General features: G+C 49.7%; 1 protein-coding gene across 3 annotated transcripts; it reads left to right on the top strand.

Annotated features, from left to right (window-relative positions):
• Nucleotides 1-6,562: 6,562 nt before the first annotated feature.
• KRT4 (keratin 4) lies at nt 6,563-13,486 on the top strand. Of its 3 annotated transcripts, XM_055566374.1 has the most exons (10): nt 6,665-7,072; nt 8,702-8,916; nt 9,991-10,051; nt 10,387-10,482; nt 11,043-11,207; nt 11,462-11,587; nt 12,138-12,358; nt 12,603-12,637; nt 12,746-12,754; nt 12,860-13,486. In XM_055566374.1, exons 1-10 carry the CDS (start codon nt 6,665-6,667, stop codon nt 12,982-12,984), a joined length of 1,461 nt encoding a protein of 486 aa, XP_055422349.1. In that variant the 3' UTR covers nt 12,985-13,486. The 3 variants fall into 3 exon arrangements, with proteins under 3 accessions (XP_055422347.1, XP_055422349.1, XP_055422348.1); XM_055566372.1 differs by having other exon boundaries at nt 6,563-7,072; nt 12,746-13,486; XM_055566373.1 differs by having other exon boundaries at nt 11,462-11,593; nt 12,144-12,358; nt 12,746-13,486.
• Nucleotides 13,487-14,058: the final 572 nt, after the last annotated feature.

Below are 14,058 nucleotides of genomic sequence, written 5' to 3'. Positions count from 1 at the left end.
CCCAACTCATTTCATGGGATTAGCATCAAAGCCAGATAAGCACACTACAAGGAAAGAAAACTACAGACTAATATCCCTGATGACTATAGATACAAAAAAATTCCCAACAAAATACTAGAAAACTGAATTCTGCAGCACATTGAAAGGATAATACACCATAATCAAGTGGGATTCATCTCTGGGATGCAAGGTTGGCTCAACATACACAAATCAATGTGTGATACATTAACAGAATAAAAAATAAAAAAATCATATGATTATCTTAATGTGCGTGCTTCATGCTAAGTCTCTTCAGTCATGCCTGACTCTTTGGGACCCTATGGACTGTAGCCCACCAGGCTCCTTTGTCCATGGGATTCTCCAGGCAAGAATACTGGAGTGTGCTGCCATGCCCTCCTCCAGGGAATCTTTCTGACCCAGGGATCTGCATCATCTGAATACACGCAGAAAAAGCATTTGAAGAAATTCAACACCCACTCATATAAGAATTATCAACAACTAGGTATAGAAGGAACATACCTCAACATTTATCACAAGCTCACAGCTAACATCACACTTCAAGATAAAAGGTCACAAGCTTATCCTCCAAAATCAGGAACAAGGCAAGGGTGCTCACTCTCACAATTCCAATTCAGCTAACTGGAAGTGGTAATCAGATAATTAAAAAAAAAGGAAGCATAGTTAATTTACAGTGCTGTGTCAGTTTCAAGTGTAAAGCAAAGTGATTCAGTTATACATATACACATATGTATATATCCTAACAGAGAAACAATTTTATTGAAATTATATTTCACTTCAGTTTAGTTGCTCAGTCGTGTCCGACTCTTTGCAACCCCATGGACTGCAGCATGCCAGGCCTCCCTGTCCATCACCAACTCCCGGAGCTTGCTCAAACTCATGTCCATCGAGTCGGTGATGCCATCAAGCCATCTTACTCTCTGTCGTCCCCTTCTCCTCCTGCCTTCAATCTTTCCCAGCATCAGGGTCTTTTCCAATGAGTATTCATCCAATGAAAATTCAGGGCTGATTTCCTTTAGGATTGACAGCCTCTACCATCAGGAAGCTTCCATAATAAGCCTCTTATTCTTATCCGTCAGAGGGCAGACAGAGTGAAAACCATAATCACAGAAAACTAATCAAACTGATCACATGGATCACAGCCTTTTCTAACTCAATGAAACTAGGAACCATGCAGTGTAGGCTCGGGCGGGTCATGTGGAGACTTCTAACAAAACATGGTCCACTGGAGAAGAGAATGGCAAACCACTTCAGTATTCTTGCCTTGAGAACCCCATGAACAATATGAAAAGGCAAAAAGATATGAAATTATAGTTAGGACTTAAGAAATAGAAACAGCTTCATCATATAACAAAACTCAAAGATTATACTATGGGCCAGGAAGATCCACTAAGGACAAATTGTTATGTTACTTAGAAATACTCGTGTAAATCTGGGAATGGCCCGGACACAGGGGTTTCCAGGCTGAATTTCTGGAGACTCAGAACCCCAGGGGCTGCTCTCAAGGGGTCTGGGAGAGGCCAGCAGGCAAGAAGGTTCATAGTTCCCTCCTCTGCACCAATCAGAGCATCTCCTCTTTTACTTGTTTTACAAATGGGGCTGTGCATTTGTTTTTGATGACAAGAATGGTTTTGCTGCCAGAACATGTTGGGTTACCCCTGCTGACACATGCCCGGGGGGCGGGGGAGACCAGAAATGCTCTCTGTCCCTGGGAAAGGGGGGACAGTGCACAGACCCCACTTTCCGATTCTAAGGGCTCCCCACCCTCTCTCTGCCCTCACTGTCCCCGTTCCGAAATGCTGACTGGTCCTTTCTGTAGAATTTCTGATCCCCAAGTTGGCTCTGGCTCCCCACGGAGTGACTCAGGGGTGGCTGAGGCTGGGTGACTGAACAGGGTGAGGGCACCAACCCGGTCAGGGCAGGCGGGGGTGCTTTCCCACACCACACACCAGGTTTGGGGCTAAGAGTAAAAGACTTGGGATCCCCGTAATCCCAGGACTGAATGCCAGGGCTTGTCTCCCTCACCCACAAAGCCCAGGGCAAACACACCCTCCGCTCTGCTCCACACCCCTGTCAGCTGCTTATTCCTCTTTGACAAGATGGGGAACGGCTGCCAGTTGAGGAAGGGTCACAAGGACAAGAGTGGAAGCTGTGGAGGTGGGTCAGGGAACCGGATTTTAGCTGCTGCTTCCAGGTAGAGTCACCTGGTCCAGTTTCCTGCCTCTGGCCCAGGGCTGCAGGAGGCAACCTTCCCCTTTTCATGGATGGAAACTCTTCTTTGCCTTTCTCCCTCGGGGGAAAGGGCTCTCTTGTACACTGAGGGCATGCTGCCTTGAGTTTTTCAGGCTATAGTCCAAGGATTTTGTGAACTTCTGGGAATTTTGACTTTATAATGAGCCACAGAATAGGGTTAGTCTAGAACTTTCTTTCTGTTTGGTTTGGGTTTATTGTAGGATTTGTCATTTAGCTAATTTGGACTTAGTTGGAGGACACAGAATTGGCCCCCCATGAGAGGGTCCTATCTTATTGGTTACTTGTAAGTACAGGGCTACATGATCCGATCAACATTCCTTGGCAAAAGCAGGGATAGAACATTTAGCTTGCTGGCCGGCCCTGTGGCTGCTCTGGTGGACCACAAGCTACGGGTCAAAGTTCCCATATAATTGTTTTTCCTGCAGATTCTGATATAAACCACTGGGGTGTAGAGATCAAGGTCACAAGCTTTGAAGTTAGATGGACAGGACTGGCCACCTACCTCCACCACTTCCTAGCTGTGTGATCTTAGTCAAATTATATAAGCTCTCTCAACCTTGGCTGTCTGTAGCTCTAAACAGCCTGGCGACCCCCTTTAGCTGGGTTGTTGTGAGGAAGGGAATTCTTACAAGAAAAGCACTCAGTGTCCAGCGCATGATGGCAGTTCTGTGGGAGAGTAACTGCTACCTGGAAAACCAGGCAGCCTTTCCCTCATCTTTCTGTCTGAGGGATGACCTCTGCCTCAACTTAGGGTTTGCGTGATGAGAAGTACCTCCATTGAAGATCCATGGTTTGGGTGTCCCACAGGCACAAAATAAGATTGATTATATATTATAGATTATTTCCCTTAAAGTCCCTTCCACCTCTGTTGGCTTTCTGTTTTATACACACCTTAAGGACGCAGCATTCTCTTGTATTGGGGTGTCAGAGCTATAGACTATAAGACACAATGGACACATCACAAGACACTGTGGGGCTACATCTCTGGGGAGGAAAAGCCTCCTCCTAGCCTACAAAGGTCCTCGTCAACCCTTAGAGGCAGCCAGGAGGATCGAGCCATGAGTGGGAGGTGAGGCAGGTGAGGGGTCTGAGCCCTGGGTTCTGCTCCTTCCCACCCTCGGGGCAGAAAAGCAGACAATCAGACCTCAGCTCCCCTAGAGGGTGGCTCCAGCTGTTCACTGCTCCTTCAGCTACAGCCTCAGCCATGCCCACTAGGGTGGAAATTGGTAAACCCTTGCATACTCGCGCCCTCAGAGCCGGTTCAAGGTTTGCTCAGGTGCCCAAATCTGGATTGACCGCTGTACAAATTAGACAAACTGACTTTATATCAGGCAGGATGGTATGGGTGAGAGGCCAGGGAGGGCAGAGCCTTTGGGAATAGACTGTTGTCAGTTGGGGTCCTAGCTCCATCACTGTGTGACCCTGGGGGCTACTTCACTGCCCCGGGGTCTTCCAAGTCATCATTTGTAAGCACCGTTGTGATGCTGGCTACAGAGAGCTTCTAGAAAGATTCCATGATCACATGTATATAAAGTAGTCAGCACAGAGCCTGGCACAAAGCTGGCACTCCATAAATACTCATTGAGAGAAGGATGTCCAACCCTGACCTTCACAGGAGATGGTCTTGGCTCTAGAATGCTCCCCTACTACAGGTGGATGGAAAGCTCGGGCTTTCTCCAGTGGACCTTTGATGGAACCCCGGTGGAGGTGGGTGTCTCCTGTCCTCCCTGGCATAGCCCTTCCAAGCACTCATTTACTTAGAGGCCATCTGGGCAGGTGCATAGAGAGCCCAGCAAAGGCAGAGGTAGATGGGGACAGAGGGTGAGGTGTGGATGAGAAGTAGAGGAAGAGGAGGGCAGGGAGAGGCAATGAGGGTGGGGGTGGGGAGAGAGGAGCTGGCTGGAGGAGACAGCTCCCAGCCAATCCAGTCTTCCTGTAGCCTGGTTCCCATGACCTGGATCCATGCAGCACCTTCTCATCCCACGGGCCTCTTTAGTCTCTTTGCATGGAAGGGGATGCTCATTTTTTTTTTTTTTTTATTATTTTTGGCTGCGCTGGGTCTGCGTTCCTGTGAGGGCTTTCTCTAGTTGCAGCAAGTGGGGGCTACTCTTCGTTGCAATGTGAGGGTTTCTCATTGCAGTGGCTTCTCTTGTTGCGGAGCCTGGGTGCTAGAGCGCAGGCTCAGTAGCTGTGGCACATGGGCTTAGTTGCTCCATGGCATGCGGGATTGTCTTGGACCAGGGATCGAACACTTGTCCTCTGCACTGGCAGGCAGATTCTTAGCCTCTGGACCTCCAGGGAAGTCTAGGGCTGCTTGTTTTTGCAGTGGCCAGTTTTCAGTTGGTCAGGGTCAGCTCGGGCCTGTGGGAATCAGGAATGCCCTCTTCACTGCCGTTCCCCAGATTCGGGATAGCAGTCTCATTAGAGATTGAGAAGAGAGATAAAGATTCATCTGATTTCTCCTCAAAAGTGGCAACACCGAAGCCTGGGCAGGATGTAAGAATGAATGTCTCCAGACCTAGTGTGTACCAGGCACTGTAGGTACATCATCTCATGATCTATGAGATCATCTAAGATCTATGGGTTCTGAGAGATTAGGGGACCTGCCCAAGACTGCACAGCCAGTTAGTAGCAACAGGTGGGATTTGAATACAGATCCACTGCACTCAGTGGGAAAGACTTTAAGTTCGAGCTTAAAACTAGGGTATTGTATTTGAAAACATCGCTCTGAGAAGGGGCTCATAGGTTTCATTATTCTTCCAAAGATGTCCCCATCACCCCATTGTTCCAGCTCCTGCCCCAAATGCTGAGATTGTTATGGGAAAACAGACATGGCCTGTCCTGGTGAGCCAAGCAAACGACTGGGCAGCAAATGGAGTAGCGCGGTGCACAGTCGGGAACCAGGCTGGAGAGTGCTGACCCAGAATCCGGTAAATGCAGGCTGGAGTCCCAAGAAGGAATGGAAGTCCTGAGAGCCCGAGGCAGAGTCACCTGTATTTCGCCTCCAGCTCCATGCCTGGCAGATAGTAGGTTTTCAATAATTGTGTATCAAGCCAAGCTGAGTCTTTTAAAAACTACTTATTTATTTTTGGCTGCCCTGGGTCTTTGTTGCTGTGCACAAGCTTTCACTAATTACAGACAGCTGGGGCTACTCTTTGTTGGGGTGCGTGGGCTTTTCATTGCAGCGGCTTCTCTTGTTGCAGAGCATGGGCTCTAGGGCATGTGGGCTTCAGTAGTTGCGGTGCGTGGACTCTAGAGCTCGGGCTCAGTAATTGTGGTGCACAGGCTTGTAGTCTGGTGGCATGTGGAATCTCCCTGGACCAGGGATCGAACCCATGTACCCTGCATTGGCAGGTGGATTCTTAACCACTGTACTACCAAGGAAGTCCCAAGCTGAGTCCTGATCTACAGGTTTGGAAGTCTAGCAGGCTGGACTATGGATTTCCCCTTTTGTATATATGTGTGTGTGCTTGTTAGTTGCTTAGTCGTGTCTGACTCTGTGTGACCCCATGGACTGTAGCCCACCAGGCTTCTCTATCCATGGGATTCTCCAAGCAAGAATACTGGATGGATTTCCAGGCCCTCCTCCAGGGGATCTTCCTGACCCAGGGGTTGAACCTGGGTTTCCTGCATTGCAGGCAGACTCTTTTCCATCTGAGACACCGGGGACACCCGTTTTGGGTCCAAGTGCACACAGAGGAATAGAAATGCTAGTGACAAATATATGTGCAGTCTCTGACAGGTTACAGAGTCCTCATTCCTTGTAATCTCAGGATCTTGACAGAAGGTGAAGGCAAATATTTGTATTATTTCCAATTTATGGGTGAAGCAGCTGAGCACCAGAGAATGACTAGCTGCAGGTTTGCAAAGCGTGCATTTGAAGTCAGCCTCTGAGGTTCCAAATTCTGTGGAGTGAGCAACAGAGCGACGGTTGTCTTGTCTGGAGCAGGGAGGCCCCTGGAGGCTGGTGAGATTAGAGTGCAGTGTCGGGTGGGGGGGCGGTGGTGACCCAGGAGGCCCTGGGACACTGGTTCAGCTTCTCAGGGAAGAGAGTGTGCCCTCCGAATGACTTCTGTAGGTGTGTTTGTGACATGTTCAGCAGGTGCAAGAAGGATGGGCCAGTGCCAAAGGCCAAGCCCAGAGATGTTTCAGATTTTTCCCTTTATGCCCCTGCAACCAAGCCCTGCTCTCCAGCACATATAAGAGACCCAGACTGGTACTGCTGCAGTCAGTGACCTGGCCCCTCTTGCTTCTCCCTGACAACTCTGAGCTTGCTCCTCTCTCTCCAGTCATGATAGCCAGACAGCAGTATGTGCGAGGCGGGCCCCGTGGCTTTAGCTGTGGCTCGGCCATCGTAGGTGGGGTCAAGAAGGCTGCTTTCAGCTCAGCCTCCATGTCTGGGGGTGCAGGCCGCTGCTCCTCTGGGGGCTTCGGCAGCAGAAGCCTCTACAACCTCGGGGGGAACAAGAGCATCTCCATCAGCATGGCCGGGTGCCGGCAGGGTGCCGGCTTCGGGGCTGCAGGTGGCTTTGGGGCTGCTGGAGGTTTTGGGGTTGCTGGAGGTTTTGGCTCTGGTTTCGGCGCTGGCGGCTTTGGCAGTGGATTCGGGGGCTCCTTCGGTGGACGAGGTGGTGCTGGCTTCCCGGTCTGCCCTGCTGGAGGGATTCAGGAGGTCACCATCAACCAGAGCCTGCTAACCCCACTCCACGTGGAGATTGACCCTGAGATCCAGAAGGTCCGGACTGAGGAGCGTGAGCAGATCAAGCTCCTTAACAACAAGTTTGCCTCCTTCATCGACAAGGTGAGCGGCCCCTTGGTCAGATAAGGTGGTAGAAGCCAGGGTTTTTGAGTCCCAGCATCTCATACCTAAGCCTGCTGCAGATTTGGGAAACCTGTGGATTTCTCTGGGCCTCTGTTTCCTACCCAGTTAAGGAGAACCTGTACTCTTTCTCTTTTGTCCTGTGGCTGGTGGGAAAATAGGCTGCTCAAAGCAGTTCAATGTTTGAATTTCCCTGAGATTGCTATGTGCTTCTGGGCAAATCATTCAACTTTTCTGGGCCCAGTCACCCCAGCTATAAAATGGGTACATCATTTCTTTGCTTTTTCTCTAGATTTTGGTTTCAGAAATAACATGGTTAATAATATAGTTAATTCATTCTAGTTAATACGATTGCTTAACTATTGGCACTTCCAATTTTGGGGCAGAAGAAAACCAGGCTGCTTTCTCAAATGAGAGAGGGACTGACTCCTGTGGCAGATTCCAGGGCCCATGAGGACCTCAGAAGGTCATCGAGTTCATCCTCCTGACTCTGGGCAAAATTGCTCATTTTGGGGTCTTTTTGAAGGGGGAGTGGGCTGAATCTCTCCTTTTTCTTTTGTAGTCTACTTTCCTCTCCATGCAAGGTCTAGAGGTTCAAGACTTTTGCACTGTATGCTATGTTTATGTGTGACGGATGATAGTAGACAGATTAGTTCCAGAGAGTCATTAATTCCAAGACAAATGACCGAATGGATGGGTGAGCACATTTGGCCCAGAGTGCCCTGGTTCTCTGTGCAATGAAGTCTCAATTCTCTTAGATGAATGGGGCAAGAATGAATGATCTTGGCGTAGATTGAATGGGAATATTTGTTCTTGCTAGCTTGAAGAAATCCCTAGTAGCTTAAAAGGGCTTCATTGTGACTCTAGGACCTACAGGTGCAAAAGTAAGACTGACGGTTGGGTGCTTACTTGTCTTATCTCCCATCATCGGTTTAAGTTCAGATCATGATCAGTCACCCTTATCTGCTTTCTTTTCTATTCTGAGGCACATAAAGTGGAAATGTCATGCTACACCTTGGTTTATCTGGCTAGATCTCTTCCTAGAGGGAAAGTTCAGGGAAGTTCCCTTGCAGGACTGAGTCTAGGAGACTCAGAATATGTCTAGGGCTGGATCTTAGACATTTTATATTCCATTCTGCATAGGTTCACAGGGACACATGAGGTTCATCTATAAGAAAGCTTGTTTAAAAACATCTTCAGTGAGTTTATGATTCCTTTGCCTTGGGTGAGGTCACACTGAGTGCAATAGCCCCTAGGCTCTGGTTGTATTTCCTGAATTAGTTTTATTATTTCATAGAAGTTCAATGTTCTTCTTAGCAATTCTTCCCAGGCCTTCTGGACCCCTGTGGTCCAGTTGTTCTTGCTGCACAGTCAGGCCCCGATGTGTGGGCTCTGCTCTGTTCCTCCCAATACATGTGGCCCACTTGCTTCCACGGAGGGGGGTTGCCATATTGACTCCAGCAGATGGTGCCTGAAGTTGTAAGGTGGTGGCCTTACTCTGAAGGCTCTTGGGCTTCCAGGTTGGCTTGGGTTGACTGGGTTGGTGTGGTCCAGCCCTCCTGCCAGAGTTTCAGGCTCTCATCAGTCGGTTGGTGCCTTTGTTAAATACAGGTGCGTTTCTTAGAGCAGCAGAACAAGGTGCTAGAGACCAAGTGGAAACTCCTCCAGCAGCAGACGACTACCACATCTGTCAAAAACCTTGAGCCCTTCTTTGAGGCCTACATCAATGCCCTGAGGAAGCAGGTGGATACCTTAGCCAACGACAAAGGACGCCTGCAGTCTGAGCTGAAGATCATGCAGGACAGCGTGGAGGACTATAAGACCAAGTATGTAGGGAGCGAATGCCGTCCAACAAATCTGTCTGACTGTGCCCCAGCTGGGGGCTCCTCTTCAGTCATTTAGAATCCCAGGCTCAGAAGAGACCCTGAAGAGTCAGGGATGACCTCCAGTCTGTTCTGCATCTACATGGTCACTTTTTAAAATAGGATGTCGTCAGCTTTAAGTTGCCCCAAACAGAAAATGAGTGATAGGTCCAGGGAGCTGGGCGTGGCATATACCAAACGGATGGAAAGTAACACAGCAGGGTGAAGAGAATACAGGCTGTAAGGAGAGATGGACTTGCTTGGCATACTGACTCCTCCACTTACGAAGCTGTGTGATCTTGGCCGGCTTGCTTAACCTCTCTGAGTCTTAGTTCTCTTCATCTTTATTATTATTATTTATTGGCAGCACTGTGCAGACTGTGGGATCTTAGTTCCTTGACCTAGGATCAAACTCATGCCCCCCTGCAGAAGAAGTGCAGAGTCTTAACCAGTGGACCACCAAGGAAGTCCTTCTTCATCTTTAAAATGGGAATAATAGTTCCACCTTATAGGTTGAGAGAATTAAATGACATTAAATGAGATAGAGAAAGCAGGTAGCATAGTGCTGGGCATACAATGATCATTGAATGCATAGTAGCTCTTAGTATGCTCATTATGGGATGAAACAGAAAAATACCAGCTCCCTCTCTCAATTCACTCTCATACCAAGGAAAAAGAACTAGAGCATTGGCAACTCTCCTAAGAATTTAGTCCACCTAATGGCCAAAGGACAGGTCTTCTACTGAAATCAGATGAACCAGATCATGCCTGTTCTCTTCCTCACATCTTATCTCTTGCAAACAGTCTTTTTAAAATTTGGTTTTCACTCCTCTGAATAAACTAGAATCTAGACTGTTACCTCAAACAAGGTCATTACTCAGCCAATGTAAATGAAATTAATATCTGCATGAACATGCGAAAATGTAGCCAATTAGATGGATTTTTTCCAATAGATGTTTGAAAACCAGCAGGAAAGAGTGAGAAACACTAGCTCTCTGTGGAGCTATTGTCTTTTCTTTCTCATCTTCCCACCCCCAGGTATGAAGATGAAATCAACAAACGCACAGCTGCTGAAAATGACTTTGTGGTCCTCAAGAAGGTGAGGGTTGAAGGAGGGTAGGGATGTGCTCCCACTTCCCTCAGGAGTGGTCTTTGGCTTGAATCATGGGTTTGGTTCATCCTGACCTTCTCCCCCCCCCCACCCCACCCTTCCTTGATACTATCCAGATCTCACTGAACTAGGAATTAAGGCCGTGAAAAAAGCCCACATGGATAATTAACTTCCATGTCTGCAGGTGGCTTTAGGGGCAGAACAGGCCAAATCAGGTGAGGCCCTTACCACCTCACCTGGTGCTACCTGTGTGTCACATAATGCCCCCTGCCCCTCACTGGAATGCTTGTACCTTGTCTCTTATCCTCCCTTCTCTTCTGCAGGATGTGGATGCTGCCTACATGAACAAGGTGGAGCTGGAGGCCAAGGTGGATGCCCTGAACGATGAGATCAACTTCCTGAGGGTCCTCTATGCTGCGGTGAGGACTCCATCTTCCACCCCCTCCATTCAGGGAAGGCCTCCACCTGTGAGGCTGCTGGTTGGAACTGACAGTCCTTTGAAAGTGCTCCAGCTCCCTTACTTCAGGGCCATGGCTATCAGCAAGATCATGGATAGAAAGGATTGAAGTGAGAGATTCAACTGAAACCGAGAGGTTCTCTAAACCAGAGGTTGTCTTAGAGGATTAGATCTGAAGTTTGCACGGGATAGAAGTGATTGCTGTCTAGCATTTCTCCAGTGAGAAAGATCATTATCTTCCCTTCCATGCCAACATACTTGAGCCTCCTGACCTGGAGTGACTTGTGGTCCTCAGAGAGCAGGGAAGACTACAGGCATTGCTCTTCTGTCCTGAGATGTCACCAGCCACTTGATTTCTACATAGAAATTTACCCCTCCTCCTCTTCTGTACACTTAGGGAATGCCAAGTTGGCTCCCATCTGAACCTGTGGCATGGCCATTTCCATGATGATGGTGTGTCTCTGGTGTTAGAGATTAGGGAAGACCCTCCAGTACACCTGATATGAGACGTTTTCCCTGCAGGAGCTGTCCCAGATGCAGACCCAGGTCAGCGACACATCTGTGGTCCTCTCCATGGACAACAACCGCAATCTGGATCTGGACAGCATCATTGCTGAGGTCCGGGCCCAGTATGAGGAGATCGCCCAGAGGAGCAAGGCTGAGGCTGAGGCCCTGTACCAGACCAAGGTGAGTGCTAGGGGTCTCTCTGGAGTTGGTGGCTTCTGGGGCTCTGCTTTTGATGTCTGTGAGCAAGCCATCATCAGCTCAAGCCCAAGAGAAGTCAGAGGTAAACTGATTCTTCTGGGAGTCACTGATCCTGGTCTGCCTGGAGATTATGTGACATTTTGTATTACCCCTGCCACCTGTGGCTATTTTTGCTGAGTTCATTGGAGGATAGACCTCACCCAAACGACCCTGACCCTTGCTTCCCTGGGTCTCAGGTCCAGCAGCTTCAGACCTCAGTGGACCAACATGGAGACAGCCTGAGAAACACCAAGAATGAGATTTCAGAGCTTAACAGGTTGATCCAGAGGCTGCGGGCTGAGATCGAGAACGTCAAGAAGCAGGTAGGTGTCACCTCTACCTGAGAGCCTCACTACAGGGCCGGGGCCCAAGATATGTCTCCAGAGTAGACAAGCAGACAAGGCATGAGGCTGGAAGACCTTGAGCTGGTCTGCAGGGAATTTGTAGCTCTTTGCACAAGGAAATGGCAACCCACTCCAGTATTCCTGCCTGGGAAATCTCATGGACAGAGGAGCTGGCGGGCTACAGTCCGTGGGGTGGCAAAGAGTCGGACACGACTTAGTTACTGAAAACAGACAAGTCATACCCAAATCTTTTCAGCAATAACCTAGTTAACATGATATGACACCTCAGTAAATAAGGTTTCTTGGCTATTTTTCATTGTTTGTTTTATTTTTGTTGAATCAGTCAGGTGGAGGCATTGGTGGACTCTAGCAGGAGTGAATAAAATGCATGAGTCAGGGAACGTGGGGAGGACAGACAGAATCCTAACATCCTAAGCCAAATAAAGTGGCTGCAGGAGAGGGGACAGATTTCGAGGTCTTGACAACAGGCCCTAATGATTGACTGCCTGTCCCTTGCCGTTGTCTTCAGTGCCAGACTCTGCAGGGATCCGTGGCCGACGCAGAGCAGCGTGGGGAGGTGGCCCTAAAGGATGCCTACAGCAAGCGCACAGAGCTAGAGGCCGCCCTGCAGAAGGCCAAGGAGGAGCTGGCCCGGGTGCTGCGAGAGTACCAGGAGCTCATGAGCGTCAAGCTGGCCCTGGACATCGAGATTGCCACCTACCGCAAGCTGCTGGAGGGCGAGGAGTGCCGGTGAGTGGGGAAGGCAGGGTGGGAACAGGGGAAATGGAGAGGGTCCAGAGCCATGGCCAGTCCAGGGCGCCTCTGCTGCACTGCTTGCTTCAGTGCTGGTGTGTTATAAACCGGGATGTTACACGCAGGCTCACATTCAGGCCTCAATTCAGCTTAACAAGGGGGAGGGTGCTTGCCACCGGCTTGTTGAATGAAGCGTGGCTCCAGGCTTGCTGAGGTTCACTGCTCTTTCTCTCCCCCACAGAATGTCTGGAGAATGCCAGAGTGCTGTGAGCATCTGTAAGTACTGTCTGCTCCCTACTGTGGCTGTTTGTTTGCCCTGGTTTGGGGTGAGATTCCCGGTAACAGTGCTGATGGAGTTACCTTGTTCTTGCCTTTTTCCCGCAGCTGTGGTTGGTGGAGCTGCCAGCGCAGGAGGCCTCGGTGGAGTGTTAGGAGGCAGCTCTGGATTTGGCCTGGGCTCTGGCTCCTGCGCAGTTGGCCTCGGTGGAGGGTTAGGAGGCAGCTCCGGATTTGGCCTGGGTTCTGGCTCTGGAAGTGGCTTTGGATTTGGTGGTGGCATTGGCGGCAGTTCCAGTGGCAAGATCATCTCTACCACCACCGTGTCCAAGAAATCCTTCCGATAAAGGAGACGGGGGCCCTGCAGCGTCTGCGGCCAGCCTGCCCAGCCCTGGTGTCTCTGCTTCCTTCAACCCTACCTCCACTCTCCTTTCCTGGGGCTCATCTTACCAGTGTCATCTCAGTGCCAGGACATGGACTCTGCCCTCTTAGAGTTTGGTAGCTTCTTCCGATTTGGGCTTGTGATCCAGCTGGAATGGGAGAGGTGTCAGCTGACTCTTTACCTCCCATGGACAGAGGAGAATCCAACCAGGTGCCTCATCTTCAGGATTATCAGGGTCATGTGTCCCCTCCCAGCTCAACGCTGCCTCCTACCAGATCCTGCATCTTACTCTACATCAGGACCAAACTCCTTCTCCATCACCGGGCAGCAACCGACCCTGCAAGGTCGGGACAAGAACCCCGGAGTGCCCTGTCCTCTCTTCTTCTTCCCTTTATCCATCTTCGGGTGAATCTTCAATAAAACACCTTTGTCATTCATCTCTGAGCAGTTGTGTTGTTCCTTGGGAGAAGTCCCCAGAATTCTGGTGAAAGGGAAAGAGGCTGGGGCCCAAGGGATCTGTCAGTCCCTATTAAGGTCATCTGCCCAGATTATTGGGAGAGAAGTGCGGTGTGTGAAGCCTGAAGGCTGCCTTCAGAATAGGAGCACAGACTCAAAACAGCCAACAGTTGTACAGAGACTGCTCATTGCAGGCAAGCAGGGCAGTACCATTTCAGTGCTGAGACGCAGGCATCTGGAGGGAAGGCGTCCAAGTGTGGAGGCGTGGGGCGTAGGGCAGGTATGGGGACAGGCAGTCAGGGGTCTCCACTGAATACAGAACAAGAGGTTATGGCGCTTATGGAGAGTTCATGCTTAGTGTCTAGCAAGGCCTCCTTGTCTTCATGGAACTCCAGGCACCGGCTCTCCCTCCAGGTCAGCAAGGCTTTCAGGAACTTGTTGGCACAATCAACAACGTCACGGTTGTTGGATGGAGCAGTGAAAACACGTTGCTCTAATAGAGCTCTCATGCCGAGCTCACTTGCCCCTGTCCTCAGGTGACTCTGTCAGGGTTATCTGAATGGCTGTCCCTGTGTGGTGGGAG

This window comes from Bubalus kerabau, chromosome 1, assembly GCF_029407905.1.
Source record: "Bubalus kerabau isolate K-KA32 ecotype Philippines breed swamp buffalo chromosome 1, PCC_UOA_SB_1v2, whole genome shotgun sequence".
In the NCBI taxonomy this organism is placed as follows: Eukaryota; Metazoa; Chordata; class Mammalia; order Artiodactyla; family Bovidae; genus Bubalus; species Bubalus kerabau.
Note: the sequence above shows the minus strand (reverse complement) of the source record. Positions and strands in the feature narration are given on the sequence as shown.

What these genes read in the sequence shown, in the direction of transcription:
- KRT4 (XM_055566372.1), top strand. Translation starts at nt 6,563, where the DNA reads ATGATAGCCAGACAGCAGTATGTGCGAGGCGGGCCCCGTGGCTTTAGC. An exon ending in TGAGGGTCCTCTATGCTGCG is followed by an intron (nt 10,483 to 11,042) that starts GTGAGGACTCCA and finishes TTTTCCCTGCAG; the next exon opens with GAGCTGTCCCAGATGCAGAC. An exon ending in AGGCCCTGTACCAGACCAAG is followed by an intron (nt 11,208 to 11,461) that starts GTGAGTGCTAGG and finishes CCTGGGTCTCAG; the next exon opens with GTCCAGCAGCTTCAGACCTC.